Genomic DNA, 16,420 nt, shown 5'->3' with positions numbered 1-16,420 from the left:
CCATGAAGCAGCCTATACACGTTATTGAACTTCCTCGCTGACAGGTGGTCACTTCCAATCAGCTATTGAACTAGTCCCTGGTGGTCCATGCTAACTGTCAAACTGCACCTGAAAGCACCTTAGCACAGGCAAAGATTATCATTAAACTAATAAATCATCCCCGGCATATATAATAATCACATTCCAGTACCCAGCAACATTCCCTGACATGTTTAGTTTTCTATTCTAGAGGCAGTCAAACAGCAGCACCAAATCCTGTTTTGAACAGTTTATAGTATAGATAGGTTGGTCTTTCTTTTCAGTGTCTCTCCTTCATGAGTTGCTGAAATTCTTACTGTCAGTGGACCTTTCGTATATTTATGGTTGACATGAAGAATCTGACTAACCTGCATGAAGAACTGTAACACACATGCATGGAGAAAGCCAGATTTACCTTCCTTTCACCTGGGCATGCAGTCCTGGAGTCTTCACCATGTCTGAGACACATTGTCCACTTCTGATATCACAGGTGACGTGGATCTTAGTGATTTTTGAGTTTGCCCCAACAATAGCTGAAGAAAGCCAATGCAAAACCTACTGTTCTGGCTCCGCTGGCCCTCAACAGTCTGGGTAGGCAGTGCTGCCATGAATGGGACAATCCCACATTGCTATGCCAGTCTTATGACATCCTCACCCCTTGGTTTGTAGGGTTTCTTGTTTGTTTGTTTGTTTGTTTTGTTTTGTTTTCATAACACAATGTATGTGTGATAAGGTGAGTTTTAATTTTTGGTGGTGGTTCTTTTCTGGCATGATGATTTTTTTTGTACTTATGTGGTCTGACTCAAGAGCAATTATCTACAGTATCATTGCTTGCCATTTTGCCCTTGTTTTAAACACTGCTGAGCAACAGAAAAAATTAGCTTTATATTATAAGATAGGATACACACAATGCAATTTGGCTAGAAGATATGATAAGAGGACCTAAAAGTTTGGTCAGTATGATCTTGAAAGGGAGCTATCTGCTGATGTAAGCCAGTAAGGCAAAACAGAAATTTTAAGAAAGGGGATACTTTCCACTGTAGGAAGAAAAGAGGCAGGAATCTACCTAGACTACCAAGGCAGACACTAGCAGTACAGCTTCACTGTGACACACTAAGATGCCAATCAACTTTCCGTTATCCCTCACTAATACTCATTCAGAATCTACCAAACTTCTTCAAAGTTTCAAGCAATTCAAGGATTAAATGGGCTCAGAATTTGGGGTGAATATCAACAAAGGCTCCCACTCAGGAAGATACCAATATGCATGGCTAGTATGGCCTATTAATTTATGGTAAAATGAATGTTTAAGTTTATATTAGGACTTACCCAACTTGCATGCAAAAATAAATTAAAACACTGCAAATTCAGATTAAATTAGCCTGCCAATCCTTGCTGGCTGTCCATAGCAATTAAACATCTTTCAATTAAAATAAGCAATCAATTTAGGCAAGCACTTGACAAACACTCAAATGGAAAATACAGGTTACTGATGTCATTGGAGTGTTTACATAGGTGGCACTGCAGATGAAATGAAGCATGAGCTAGGTAGTACGCTGCTGGGTTTCTCATACCATTATATATGCTGACTTTTGTTTATATTGTATTCTGCATATTCTCCTCTTCTTTGCTGTTTATGTAAAAAGACTGCAAGGAATGAGAAGAAGCTGATGCAGTCGTCAGCTGGCTCCGGTTCTCCTCTTCCATCGGTGCAGCACTCCTGGCTGTTGGGGCATGCAGGCGGTGAGCGTCCAGCATCTCCAGCAAGAGATCGTAGAGTGGAACTATGTTTTTGCACTTCATATTGTACAGGTGCTCCATTCCTTTGTTGCTGTGGGTTTTAATGAAACAACGGTTACTTTCCAAATGTGCTATAAAAAAGCTGTCTGCCAATCATAGTTGGGTTCAAATAAATTCCACCTTTTACAAAACAGCTAACTTAGCAGTGTAATTGCTTCACACTCCTTCTACAGTTTGCAGAAGTCAGCTTCAAAGAACAGTTCAGGCTGCCCATGAGCAATTGCCTTCTAAATGTGGCTATTTTCTCTTTTGCCTAAGAGGTGACCTAGAGCAAATGGACTCCTAATTAGGCACTTTGATTACATGGTTGGGATGAATCTTGGTTTTCCATAATTGAACACTTTTTTTTACTTTTTTTTTTTCCCTAGAAAATAACCTTTTGGCCAATTTGAGTTAATGCTATCTTTGCAAACTATAGAAACAGTAATTCACTGTGCATCTGAACTTCCTTAGTTGTTCAAATTCTTGAGAAAACACCAAAAAGATGACTAACATGAGAACAAAGAAACTCCCCCAAAAGACACATAAAACACATACCCCTTAACTTTTTCCTGAAGGTTTGTATGTCAGTCCAGTATTTAAAATCTGTATGTCTCATCTTCAATAGCTATTGTGTGGTGCTTAATATAATTTTAATTTTATTAACTGAGATAATGAAAATTAAAATCTGTATAACAGCAATGCCTCTTATTACTTCATAAAACTAAAATATCTACTGTGTCTTTGTATAGGCTTGTCATGCTGCACACACTCCAGCTAGTGAGCAGCTACCTTAAGAGGTAATTACATTAGGGAGAATGACTGCTGAGACTACCAACAAACTGAATGCCTCAGGCACTTCACCTCTAATTAACAAAGGGCACAGTGCTATAGATTGGGACTCAGAAGATCTGCATTTTATCTTCACCCGTAAGATACATATAATGATAATAATCTCTTTTCTAAAGTGATTTGCAATCAAGCCACTTGTGAGAGGTGGCTATACAAAAGCAAGAGTTTTATTCAATCTTATCTTAAAAGAGACTAGAATTTGTGGACCTAGGCTGCCGTTACATTGTTTTTCATCTGCTCGGTACCTTTCAAACAGAATAACAAGGCACATAGTATTAAAAGCAGACAGTGCTTATGGCACTGTCAAAGCTAGAAGTAAAGAAAAAGGAAAAAAAAAAAAAAAAAAAAGAAGAAGAAGAAACAAATTGGGAAAATGTTTACCCCTTTCACACTATAATCCAGCATACTGTTTTGTGCACAAGCTCCATGTATACTTATGGAAAGAGGACAATGATCTATCTTTTATATAATGCAAACAGTTTTGTACTCCCCTCCATGAAGAAAAGCACAACTCCAAGCACACATGTGCATTTGTGAAACCTCCCTGCACCTAACCTTGTGCTTGCTCTCACCTCATATGCCTGATGTGAGAGAGAATGAGGAGAAGCTGAGCCAGACGCCGGTGCTGCTGCTGCAGGGAAAGACCTGACTTAGCCATTAAATGTATCAGAGTATCCGTGATTTTGTCCAAAACACGGTGGATATAGTCTCTCTCTTCCAGGGATTTCAAGGTGCTGGAAAGAAAAGTGTACACACCTGGAGTAGGAAGGAGAAAGAAAACAAACAGACCACAGGCAAAAATTACTTTGATAGAGTCAGACCTTGTAGCTACCCTCTTCAGCTGTGTTAAACCACAGGAGCTGCCTGTGAGCATCCTACTTTTGAAGCCACCTCTGCATATAAACTTGTCATCTCCTGGTAGCTGGGAAGGATGTGGTGACAGTCAGGATACAGGAAAGGGTGGCTCAGAGAAGCACAGGAAAAAAATAAATCTCCCAGAAAGGGCTGCTGGGTAATGGAGGCATTATCTAGGAGGCTGTACCCGGAATTAATCATTTAATTTAAGGAAGTGAATAAGGAAACCAAACAGTTCACAGAAATGTGAAAAACACAGTCTTTGCCCTGAGACAACTTTCATCCCACCCTGAAGCCTGGATTTGGATTTGGTCACCGTGGACAGAGAAGAAACAAGGTGTGGCAGAGGTCACCCATATCCTGGAGGTAGACCTGACCTCAGGCTGCTCTCCTCTCTTGGACACACAGCTCCAAAAGAGGGAGATGCTCTTGCCACTTGAGAACTCTGCCATTGATTGACCCAGCCCAGGCTGTCAGCAGTTTTCCCCATTTTCTATGTTGTTTAATGTTTGGGTTCTGGTAACTTGCTAGGCAATCTAGGACTGAATAATATGTTTACCACAACCCATGTAAACAAAACCAGGGTTTGTTTATTAGCACTGGCCTCCACAAGACCCTCCCAACCAACTAGGTTGGCTATATTGAAACCTGTTTCAATATAACCATCTTTCATGGCTTCTTGAAATTGAACTACATGAAGGATTTGGATCAGGAGGAAATTTTTCCAGAGATCAAACCATCTTGAGACTCCCCTTCCAGCAAGCCCCTCTACACCTAGAAAAAGCTGTTTTCCATGAGTAGCAGCTCTTGGGTACATGAAGCACATCAGATTTCTTCCTAGGAAGTTCTATACTATTCTGCACTTGTTTTACCTTGATTTCATTCTGTAGGAAAACACACAGCCAATGTGAAGCATATCACAGTAGCTCTATGCCACCAAACGGCAGCTGTTGCCTTCAGAACTACTTTTTAAATTTTCTGGATTTATCTCATAACTCTAGATAGATCGTATTAGCATCCCTGAGTCAGCAGCAGTTTAAGAATTATGTATGCTGATACAATAAAACAGGCTTGATCATGACCTGTCTTCATTGACCTGTCTCCATAAAGTACTTGACAAATCCTGTGTTTTATGCTTTCTGCATCAACTTAGAGAGCCAAGAAGTAATTTGTGTGGGGGGGTGTTTGTTTTTTTGTTCCCCCCCCCCCCCCCCCCCCCCCCCCCCCGGGGGGGAAAATATGGTTAATGGAATTACTATTCATTTAGTTTTTCTTTAAAGCATCATATATAGCAAAATATGCAATTCAGTTAGGGATATTATGAAAAAAAGAAACATGCACTAAAACCCACACACACAGTAACACGTACTCCAGCTTGTTTGTACTGTTTGCAGCTGGGCATTATGCCATCAGATTTGACGATAAGCATATTTATTCATGTGTCAGAGCTGTCAGGGAATTTAGATTTATTTTTTTTTTAACCATCTTCGTGATGTGTCTCACATCCTCACATCATCCTGGTATGTCAAGGACCTGGTACCTAGAAATACTGTAACCTGCAAGTAGGTTTTATGACTTTGGGTCTTCTGCTATAAAATAAAACATAAATTTGTGAGTATGAGTGTATATGTGAGAGACTGTTCAAAATCAAAAACAGAACAAAAGGGTAACAGAAATACAGCACAGCTTCTGCAAACTAATAGTAAGAGCTCTTTATTTTGGTAGTGATTATTGCTTCGAATTTGATATAGACAGATAGTACAATGACCTCTTTTCTCACAAAGTTTTCAATGATTATTATTTTTACTGAAATGAATTCCCTATAAAGAAACAGCTCTTGGGGCTTTTCTCAGCTGGATGACTCCAGAAGCTATTAAAAAGTATAAATCAAAAACAAAAAAACACTCCCCCAAAAATGAAGGTACTTCAGGCAAATGCCCATCAATAACTGCCAAGAAAAATGACCATTGGTTTTCCTTTCTACCCCAAATGACTGCTCCTGCCTCAGGCCAATGACCAGAAATTTCCCCAAAAGAAATACCAGCTATTCATCATAGGCACACACACACAAGCAGAGTTTTGGAACAAGAGTGCAGAAAAATTGTCTTAGCAAAGTGAAATTTAACAGTCTCAAAGGTCTTTCCAAGCTCTGAAGCAGGCAGAAAGCCGAAAGCAGAATTGAATAGCTACCGGTTGGTTTTCCAGCTATATGTCATTATTGTAAAACATCATAGGATAGAGACTAGAGTCAGCACTGCCCTGTGAACAAGCAAAGCCTACCAGGCTGTGCCCAAACACAAAGCTATGTACACAGATTTCCTCAGGGACTGCAATGCTACTGTGCCAGTTATTGGCATATCATCGTAAAGTTATACAAGTATTGCTATATACACTGGTATAGGCATTACTGTAGAGGAGAACATCCTCTAATATTTTCTGTCACAATAAATCCTGGTTTAAAACATATTTACATTCAGTGTTCATTCTCACAAAACAAACCAAGGGTCTTTTTCCCTTCTATCAAGCCCCATCAGTCTGTACCTGTAGCAAGTCAGGCTGAGCAAAGAACAAGTTCAGCTCTGTACAATGCACTCATGTAATTCTCCAAACCCAAAGTAAGGAAATCAATTAAAAGCACAATTCAACGTGAGAAGGAAAAATCAAAAGAATAACAGTCACAGGAACGGTGCATCAGGGAAGTTTACAGGATACATAAAATCAGCAAAATCTTACCATCTCTGTGGACTTATCAGCAAACTAAATCAGCTGCTAAGGAAGACGTGACCTAAATCTGTGTCTCCAAAATGAAAACCTCTTGCTTTGTCACATAGCACCACTCCTCTTTTTAGATCCACTCAAAAGTAAAACATCTGGCATTGTGTTGCCTTTTCATGTTTCTTAGAACATGAATGTTCTTAAGAAACAGCATTCTGTTATTGAACTGAATGTGGTTTTCAAAAATCCAGTTTTGCTTTTTAGTCAAAAGACGTTGCTGCAGCTTTAGAGGGGCACCTTTGGTTTTGTTATTTAGCGGGAGACGGTACTGTCCTTGTTGTTACAGACATGCTGTCTCCTTGATATCTCAGGAAAAATTTGGAAGCAGCATAAATGTATATTTTGCTTTATAAACAAAACCTTCCATCTTTTCCACACACACTGAGGGAAAATAAAAATAAAAAATAAAAATAAAAATGTTAAGACCACATGGAAAAGCAGCAGAAAGATATTAAACAGCCTTGAAAGACACTGTAAAAAATAAAAAATAAAAAAATAAAAAAAAAATGTCCAGCAAAAACAAACAGCCCTGCCTCATGTAAAAAGACTAACATGTCCAAGGATTTAACAAAGAAATGTTTGTGTATACTTGGGGGATAAACTCCACATGGACTTTTAGAATGCAAATAGAGAATGCTTTTAAACATGAAGTATATTATAATTAGTGCAATTCAGTTTTGGAAATTTGTTTAAAACGTTTTAAGATCAGCTTATTTCATCATATGTTTATATAATATAAATAGCAGAGATGAAGAGATCATTTTGTGTATATCTGCTATTTCTTTAGTAAAAGATTTGTGTGTATATATATGTGCAACCTTAGAGAAAGTGTAGGCTAGAAGGAAGGTTTTCTCTCCTCCTCAAATAGCAGTAACTTCAGGGTCAGATCAACCTGCCCAGAGCTTTGTTAGTTGCTCAGCTGAGATTTGGTATCTCCGAGGATGGAGATCCTACCATCTTTCTGGCCAACCTGTTCCAGTGCTTAACCTCTCTCACTGGAAGGAATTTTTTTGTACTCACCTTTTTCTACAAAAGAAAAAGAAAAAGAAAAATTCCCTGTTTTTTCTGTAACCTGCTCATAAGCTATCTGAGGACAGCTGTCCCTCACCCTTCCCTTTTCCAGGCTGAATATACCCAGCTCTCTCAGCCTCTCCTCATACATCATATACAATGTGTGCCTCAGAGCACATAAGCACATAGCATTTCATGTGTGTCCAGCACTTTGTTTCAGGGAAGCTAGCTATACTACATAAAGTAAAGCATCTCCAGAGGGCACTTCAGAATATCTATGCCAAAAAACACTTAAACAGATATTACACATACCCCAAATTATCCTATTTCTCTGCCTCTGTAATGCTGCCTAGCTTCCTAAAAGGGATCTGACATTCAGAAGTTTGTGTCCACATTCCGACCATCCAGTAGGTAACTCCTCTGACAGTTATATAATACTTTGGTTAAAGGAATGTAAAAACAGAAATAGAAAATTACCCTTATGCATAAAGTTAATGAAAAACAACATAGGCAACAACTCTGTGACCATATATACATACACATTCAGTTTACACTGTACTCAGAAATACTGCAATGAGTGCAGTATGCAAACCAGAGTAGCACATGATGATCTGCATAACAATTGTATAACTTGTTTTCATCATGAACCTGTAACAGCTTAGCCTGAACTATTCCTTCTGAGCTGCCACCACCAAAGCTCTTGTAAAAATGCTCCTTCTGAGCAAATATAAAATTTATTTTAATGTAATAAATAAACATACAAATAAATAAAAAACACTTTAAATCTAATCATTCACCAGAACATCAGATCAGCTCTGACCTTCTACCATATAAACACCATAATTTCAAACTTGTTGTGTGGTGCTGAACCTTGAAGGAGTGAAGATCCATAGCTCCCAGACTCTCCTAGTGGGCCCATCTCTCTTATGGGCAGAAGGAAGTCTGCCACTTACTATTACTGACTTTACTGGCTGCAGGTCTTTTACAATTTTTTCTTGGAGGAATCTTGAAACAGAAGAGAGATTAGCTTACAAAGCATATGCCTGACAGGGCTTTGTCTAAATAACAAAATTATTTTTCTGGATCCATATTAAATACAGAATTGGGGCAAAAACTCTTAACACTATGACTCAGGGACTTCACATTCAAGACTTGTACCTCTAACATATTTCATTCAATTTTCCAATTCTATTTATTTCCTAATTCTAATTCAGAACTAGATTTATTTAAAAAGAGAATCACATTTGTTTATATTAGCTGAAAATATGGAGCAGCATCACCTTTCTGGAAGAGCATTTAACTTTAGTAAATATTCTCTAACAATTATCAGGACAACAAAAGGAAAAAAAATAATCTCAAAATGTATTTAATTACAATTATCACACCTTGGCATCCAAGATAAAAACAATAGCTCTTCACTCCTCATATGCCAGATGCTTGCCTCAGATGTCACTTTTTGGTAAGTATTGGCAATCACAACAAAATCTGAACTATATTGATAGCTCATAGAACATAAATGAACTATTTTATATGTGATTATATAAGTAAATAGTTCTGCTTTATTTATTTATTTATTTTATTTAGACCAGGTTGTTTCCATAAAGGACTAAGTGCCTGATCAGTATGACAAAGTCTGGTGTGACTAGAATCATCTTTTGATAAGAATTAATTGAATTTGTATTTCATGCAACTTGAGCAAGTGGTCTGCTAAACTACAGGATAAAAGAGACACACAGCTCTCCACATGTGCTTTGTCTGGAGGCCGATACTGTCTACAACTTTAAACACAGCAGGAAAAGTGGAGAACAAGTAAATCCTCAGGGCTGGAAAACTTCGGCATTTTTAGTCATTAGATAACAACTTAGCAGGGAACTGAGTCTAAAATTTTCCCTTTGGTGCCTACACTATTTTTTTAGACCTCTATCATTGTTATAAGAATGTTGTGGGTCTCATTTCTGCATCTAAAACAAATTGTCTGGATATTTTTCTCCAGAAAAATTAATAATAATAAAAAAAAATTGTGCAACATAAACTTTCTGCCACATTCTTCAGCTTTTATTTGCTTATTTCAATGATGTGATGAAGAATTCATCAGCTAACTTCAGATATTTTTATCTATAGCTAGGCTTGTTATCTAGTTGTTTATTTATTTATTTATTTATTTTAAGTTTATTTAGAATGAGATTTACAGCCTAAAAATAATTTCATCAAATATAAAGGAAGTATTAATTGATGGCACCAGTCTTAGGTGGCTGTATTTTAACATAAACAATCATGTTAATCTCAGTTACATCTTTGCCATTCTTTCCCTTCATTTTGCCATTGTCAAAAAAAAAGAAAGCATAGGCCCTGGTTTATAACTAAGCATTGCCTTTGGATGCCTGCCGTGTTGCTCCAGCTACCTCAGTGCCTTGTAATCAGGATTTTAACAAGACCCACCAGTTCCTAGTTCAACACAGTGCTCCAATTGTCCTCCAAGCCTGCATGCCGTGTATCATCCTCTGGTCATGTTAATTTGCTGAGTCCAATCCACAGCACTGACCAGGTTTGCCCTCTATCATCCCTACCTGGTGGTTCTGCCCTCTTGACAGCCCTTTCAGTTGTTGCTGCTTCAAAATGAAAACATCACCAGAGACAACAAGCAGCACTCAAACTGCATGCAGAAGCAACAACAATTACCAGAGTGACAGCAAAGCACACCACTTACCAGAATTGAGCAGGATGATGGACTTAAGGCACACAAATTCCTCCCCTTGAAGGTTCATCATGCGAAACCGAGCAGCAGTAGCCAGCAGCATGTCAAAGATTTCCACCATGCCCTCTACACATTTCCCTTGATTCCTGTGTGAATACCATCAAGGGGGAGATATTCACAGCTTTAACCTGGCAATATGAGCTTTTCATTCCCCTGGACCATTCCCCTCCAATTTGATTTCTCAAACCTCAGAGGACTGCTAGCACGTGACTTCCTGATTAATGCTCCTTGGTTGTATGTGTGATTACAAAAACATGATTCCCAGTATCCCAAATAAAATGAATAAATAAATAAATAATGCTTTTCCTGGCATTACTGATTACTGTGGTGGAACATGAGAGACTGATTCACCCAAACCCTTACATTCAGGACACAAAAATGTTTAAAACTACATTTTGATTTATTTTTCATGTTTTATTTTTTGTCCTCTTTTTTCTTCCCTTCAACTTACATAGCTCATTTTGTACTCATTTCTAGCTGGTCTGTCATAATGTTCCAATATGATTCTCACATTTTTCTTCTGCAAGCATCACACCTCCATAAAGAATAAGCCATGAGCTCAGGAAGGACTTATTGGGCCAAATTTTGTTTGAATGAGCATCTGATTAAAACTTCAACTTCACTTCAGAAATCAGCTCTCTTCTTACAGTACAACTTTAAACAAAGCTGAAGTCTTAAGCTGATGGGGAATCTTCATGCATTAATAATGTCAATTAAACACTTCCCTCTGCTCACAACACCAGGTATTCTCACTCACAAATTTTCATCTTGCATGTCCAAGAATTAATGAAGACTGTATGTAATTTAATGAAATTTTTGCCTGCAGATTTGCTGGTCATGAAATTTTAGATCATTTACAGTACTACCTTTTACCAAAAACTACCTACTTTTAATTTCATTAGGACTTCCTGAGTTAAATTTTAATATATAAATCTCAATGAGTGATCAGAGTTGCTGACTAAAAATATACCGTTTTTTAGATATGGGACAAAAATTTTCAGATTATCACTATAAGAAAATTCAAAGGAAATTTCAGATGATCAGATGGCTGTCACACTGTAATGTGTAATGCAAACACAGATTAAGCATCTCCTAATCTCACCATGACAAAAACAACGCTGACTACCAGCATGGACACACCTGCCTCATTCTTCAAGCAGTCATGTTGTCAAGACCTCTTAGCTAATGTGTAAACTGTTGCCTGAGCCTCAAACAAAATACTCGCCTTCTTTTTTGACTACAGTCTGAGAAAATTCTTTGAACTTCCAGATACTTCCTAAGCCTAAACCTGCGTCAAAGGGGAGAGGACATGGGTGAGCACTTGTGTCACAATTCCCTTTTGAGTTCAAACCCCTGTTCGGTTTAACTTGGTGCTTGAACTTGGTGCTTGAACTTAAATCTGCATCTCCTTTACCACAGAGCAGTACGTATCCACCAGTGACTATGGCATGTTACAGAAGCTATTTCACCTGCTTTCAGAAATATTTAAACAAAGCAGAACAATGTCAAGAAAAGAAACTGAGAGACACTCCCTTAAAACAGCCAGCGGGGCATCGGTTAAAAAACTAATATAAAATAAAGTATAAGCTTATCCAGTGGAAGTGGGAGGTCAGCATTTGAGTTCTAGCTCTGCATCAGGTACAAGGGAGATTTGTAAGCATGGACTATGGAGCAAGTTTTTCAGTCACTGTTATAGCTGCACAAATTTGATGACTTTTCTGTGAGAAAGAGATGACAGCCTTGGGAGTGCAAAGAGTAGGAAGACATGGGTACTTTTAATAAGGAGGATTGGTTGCTCCTTCTTGCCTTAGGTCCTATGGGCTACCTAGCAGCTGCACATTGAGCACTCCCTAATTTCCCCCATGCATTTCACTTGTGAAAATGTGATTTCTATTGCTCAGCAGGCACCCAGTCACAAGCTGAAACATTTGGGAATGCAATTTACATGGCCTATTCTGGCTTCTAAAATGTTCACTTAAGAAATAGTGATTTAAACTGTTGCAGCTTTTGAGAGATGCCCGGCTACATTTGTAATTTCGTGTATTAGGATCCCCCAGGCTATGGTAACAAGTGCAGTGTAACAAGTCTTAAACTAAAGTCTACGCCCTAGGGTTGGCAGGCAGGCAGATTCAGTGCAATGTTCCATGTAGAGAGCATGTCATGCCTTTGGCACCTCATTCACAATGCCCTGAAGGATGAGCTGAACTAAAGGACTGATCTCAGCCTGATACATTTGAACTTGAAATTCAAATGTAAATTGTGAATTTGAATACAAATTGTGAATTTGTAATTCTCAGTTCTGCCTCTTTTGCTTCAAGGTGGAATTTGAACTCAGACATGGGTTTTTCAGTGATGACTTATCAGTTATACTGCTTGGTCTTAGATAGAGTGAACTCTTCAGAAAAAGCAAATTGAGGAAACTCTTCAGCAAAACAAACCTTGCTGAAAAACTGAGTTAGTTGATTTCAATTATATTCCTCTTCTGTTTGAACATAAAATAAACAAAAGCAATGTAGTATTTAATAGCACCACTGGCAAATCAAAAACAACAAAAAAAATCAGGCACTCAAAGCAAGGCATGAGAATATGAACAATTACTATTGCCTCAAAATCTGTTTTGTCTGATAAAATTTAAATTCCGTTACAAGATACCAAACATGAACCCTTACAGTGGGACAATTTCCACTGTTTCTGATACAGTTAATATTCATGTCTATAACTAGAGGAAGATCAGCACAGTTTCAGAGGACTGTGATTTTGCAATAATTTAAATGATACCAATCATTAAGTTTAGCTTAAGAACTTAGAATTTCAGAATTAGGGAGAATTGAAAAGTTTCATTAGGGCAAATTGCAAACCACACATATTAAAAATAATAATAATAATATCCATGTCTGGCTAAGACATCTACTTGTTTCCTATAACCCATCAAATTACTGACAGTCAGTGTTCAAAAGAGTTCCAACACAGCCTGAACAAACTACAAAACAAGTAAGCTATTTGTAAAATGAAACCTTTGAAAATACCTTATGGAAACTCATAAAATGGAAAAGATGTTTTAATAGCAAATAAGAATTGTTGTCAGGTACCTTTTACAAAAATATTTCAAAAGACTCTATCTTACAAGATAATATTCCAATCAAGAATTTCTTGCCAATAGGTATAACTTATGGACAAGAATCTCTAGACTTGCAACATTTAGTCCATGTGCCTAAATCTCCTTGTGTGTCTATTTCCCACCAGCTGAATTCATATGATAGGTGATAAATAAAAATTGTGTAAATTCAAGAGATTCTAAATATCTTCTAATATCATTTGCCTTGGTATCTGCAGTGTGTGAAATACTAAAGAACTCCATAATAAATATTCACATGTGCAAGCAACAAATTAGAAATTTTTCCTTTATTTTCAGAGCTAGGCAGCAGCTCCAACTCCACTGAAATTAGTGGAAACCGCAGCAGCTCAGCATCTATGACATGAAGGCTTCTAATCAAGTGTTTTTATTATCTAGGCTACTACACTGGTTTTCTTTGTTAACCAACAAAACTATCTGAAACAGGAATTTTCAGTTCTCCTAAATTGCCTTCTAATTTTTGAACATAAACTGAAAGTATTATCACATCTTCACAGTTATATGTCCAACAGACAAGAAGGCCAATCTAGGAAGGCCTAGATAACTTTCGTGGAGGACAAATTAAGCAACAGATGTAAAAATTATTCTTATCTCACCATCATGCTGTTGTCTTTGTGTAGTCAGCTTTTGAAACCAAAACAATAATGCCTTGTTTACTGAAAAATGGCAGAGTGTATTCTTGGAAGAATCCTTAACATCTGACTGTTGGGAAGTGTTAAGGCAAGTGCTGCATAAGAGTGATATGCACATTAATTTTAGTAAGTCTGTGGAATCACAGCATCACCCAGGCAGGAAGGCATCTCAGGATGTTTATAGTCCAACCATCTGTTCAAAGCAGGGTTAGATGTGCTCTCAGACCAACTCACTCAAGACTTTATACAGTCTCATCTTGAAAATATCCAAGGGTGGGTGCACAATCTCTTTCAGCTTAATTACTTCCATGGCTATTTTTTCTACCCTATGTCCTGTCAAAACCTCCTCTGCTTTAATTTGACACCTGTTTCTCAATCTGCCATCAGTCATCTTAAAGAGTCTTGACAACCTCCCTGCAGAATTTACAAGGTTAGGTATGCTTCAAAAGCCATCTCTTGTTCAGGCTGAACAAATTTTGTTCTGTTCACTCTGGTGATGAGGCAAAGTATGCACTGGAAGAGACAGGGCAAACTGCAATCCACAACTGCTAGAAGAAGCATTACGAACTGGGTGGAACCATGCTCTTCTCAGGAGCAGTGGGTGTTAAAGCAAAGGTTGTCTAACTGTTGCAGACTGTAGTTAGCAGGGCTGGATTGTGGGAGGGTGATGCAATCCCAAAGCAGGTACCCATAGAGGCTGTGTATTGACTATCCTTGGAGCCGTTCAAGACTCTTCAAGACAGTCATAGCTGGCCTAAACTGGTGTTGGCAATACTCTTGTTTCAAACAGCAGACTGGACAAAATGATCTGCAACTAATATTTTTGTTTCTAAGTAAATTGCTGGAGAAGTTCCTGAAAGAGTTTGGTTTCAGAGGGTGTAACTAGAAGAAAGAATTTATAACTAGTTTTGAGCTTTTTAACAAAGAATCCAGACATGAAGCCAGCATCTGAATAAAGAATAAAAGCAATAAAAGCAATCCTTAAATCATACAAATAATGTTTCCTGTACTAATGCAGTGGTAACAAATAAATAAATAAATAGGTAGATAAAAAGCCTTTTGACTTCAGTTTCTGCATAAACCTGGCACAGAATACAAAACAGGGAAGAAAAAAACTAAAAGTTAGCCTGACTTCCTGACTTTCTCTGAATTAAAAATCTCTTCATTAGTTTAAACTTGGATTGTATTCTGGAGAAAGGTTTGAAAGGAGCGCAGTCCTTTCTATTCATAATAATCTGCTCATTCTCAATATATACCTTCTCCATATTTCATCCTACTTACATCTTATTCGCATAGTTCTTTTATATTTGGTTAGGATTTGTTTCTAATTCATTAAATTATTCAGTCGTGGCAAAGTCAAGGAAGAAATATTTATCTGTCCAGGGGTAAGAATACAAATCCAGAGGGAGGAAGCATTCACATTTTTCAGAATGGTACCTTCAATGTACCTTGATTTTGCTTCTTTTTTATTATTTTTCGGGGGTGTGGGAGGAGTTCACTAAAATCTTTTTCAGTTGATTTACAACACTGTTACAGTAATTAATTCTCATTGTTTAAACAAATGCAATATTTTTGGCTACTTATTCAAAAATATGTGTCATTAGTGTCAATGCATGAATCACAGTCTCAGAATCACTCACAGCTGGGCAATTGGAAAATACAGGACTGGAATTAGCACAGTTCAAAATGGAATTAAGTTTTTTTTTTCCATTGAAGAGTTGCTTGAGTCAAACATCTTCCAAGAAATAAAACTGAAATATCAGTTCCAAACAAAAATTTGAGGGAGGAAAACAAGCAGGACCCCTAAGAGCAAGGCTCTCTTTTCCTCCTCTGAGCTGAGGAGTTACACTTGTATTTCTTCTCATAACAAGCAAGTGACCCACTCTTTGAATCACTGCTTTTGGCACTATAACTTCCCCAAAGCAAGTTGAAAAAACTGTTGCCCACACACAGCAGCAGTTTTCAGCCATTGTGACTGTCTGCCATATCAACAAAGCAACAATTAAGATTGAGCATGAGGCTCAGATGGATAATTCCTACCTCTTCCGATACTGATGAAATTACCAAAACACCACTCTCAGGTTTGCTAATCTTTTCTGGTGTCTGTTCTGAACCTAAAGTGGTGGCTTATTCAAAGACCAAATGTGAGATTTTAAATACAGCCAATAAAGAAGGAATTCAAGAAGTCTAGGAGTGGACAAAAGACAGAACAGAACCATCAGCACAAAATACAATTTTTACATACATTAGTGTGTTCCATTAATAGACATTGATAAACACTTTCTACTCCTATATGAAATGAAGCACTAAAACATATTGATAACATATGCTATCAGGAAAGCTCCATCCATAGTGGTTTTAATGCCAAATCAAACACATCCATCTGAATATCTTAAATATTGCCAAACTGACTTTGGAGAACCACTTAACTGCTTGAGGATTCCCCATTTTCCATAATGCTATGTTTTATCAATAAGGAAAACATTATCTGCAGTGTAATTTTACTTCAGACCATCCTGCATTAAAGAGGGGAAGGAGAAGGGGAAGGGGAAGAAGGGGAAGGGGAAGGGGGAGAAGGGGAAGGGGAAGGGGAAGAAGGGGAAGGGGAAA

At 37.8% G+C, this 16,420-nt stretch overlaps 1 protein-coding gene across 1 annotated transcript in view; it reads right to left on the bottom strand.

Annotated features, from left to right (window-relative positions):
• Positions 1 to 769: 769 nt before the first annotated feature.
• The window catches only part of ESR1 (estrogen receptor 1), a 167,171-nt gene continuing 151,520 nt past the window's right edge, over positions 770 to 16,420 (bottom strand). Inside the window, 4 exon segments of the mRNA XM_035322974.1 lie at positions 770 to 1,635; positions 1,638 to 1,849; positions 3,222 to 3,405; positions 9,998 to 10,131. Of these exon segments, the coding sequence (XP_035178865.1) occupies positions 1,595 to 1,635; positions 1,638 to 1,849; positions 3,222 to 3,405; positions 9,998 to 10,131 (571 nt within the window). The 3' untranslated portion in view covers positions 770 to 1,594.

Source organism: Oxyura jamaicensis, chromosome 3 (genome assembly GCF_011077185.1).
Source record: "Oxyura jamaicensis isolate SHBP4307 breed ruddy duck chromosome 3, BPBGC_Ojam_1.0, whole genome shotgun sequence".
NCBI lineage: Eukaryota > Metazoa > Chordata > Aves > Anseriformes > Anatidae > Oxyura > Oxyura jamaicensis.
Note: the sequence above shows the minus strand (reverse complement) of the source record. Positions and strands in the feature narration are given on the sequence as shown.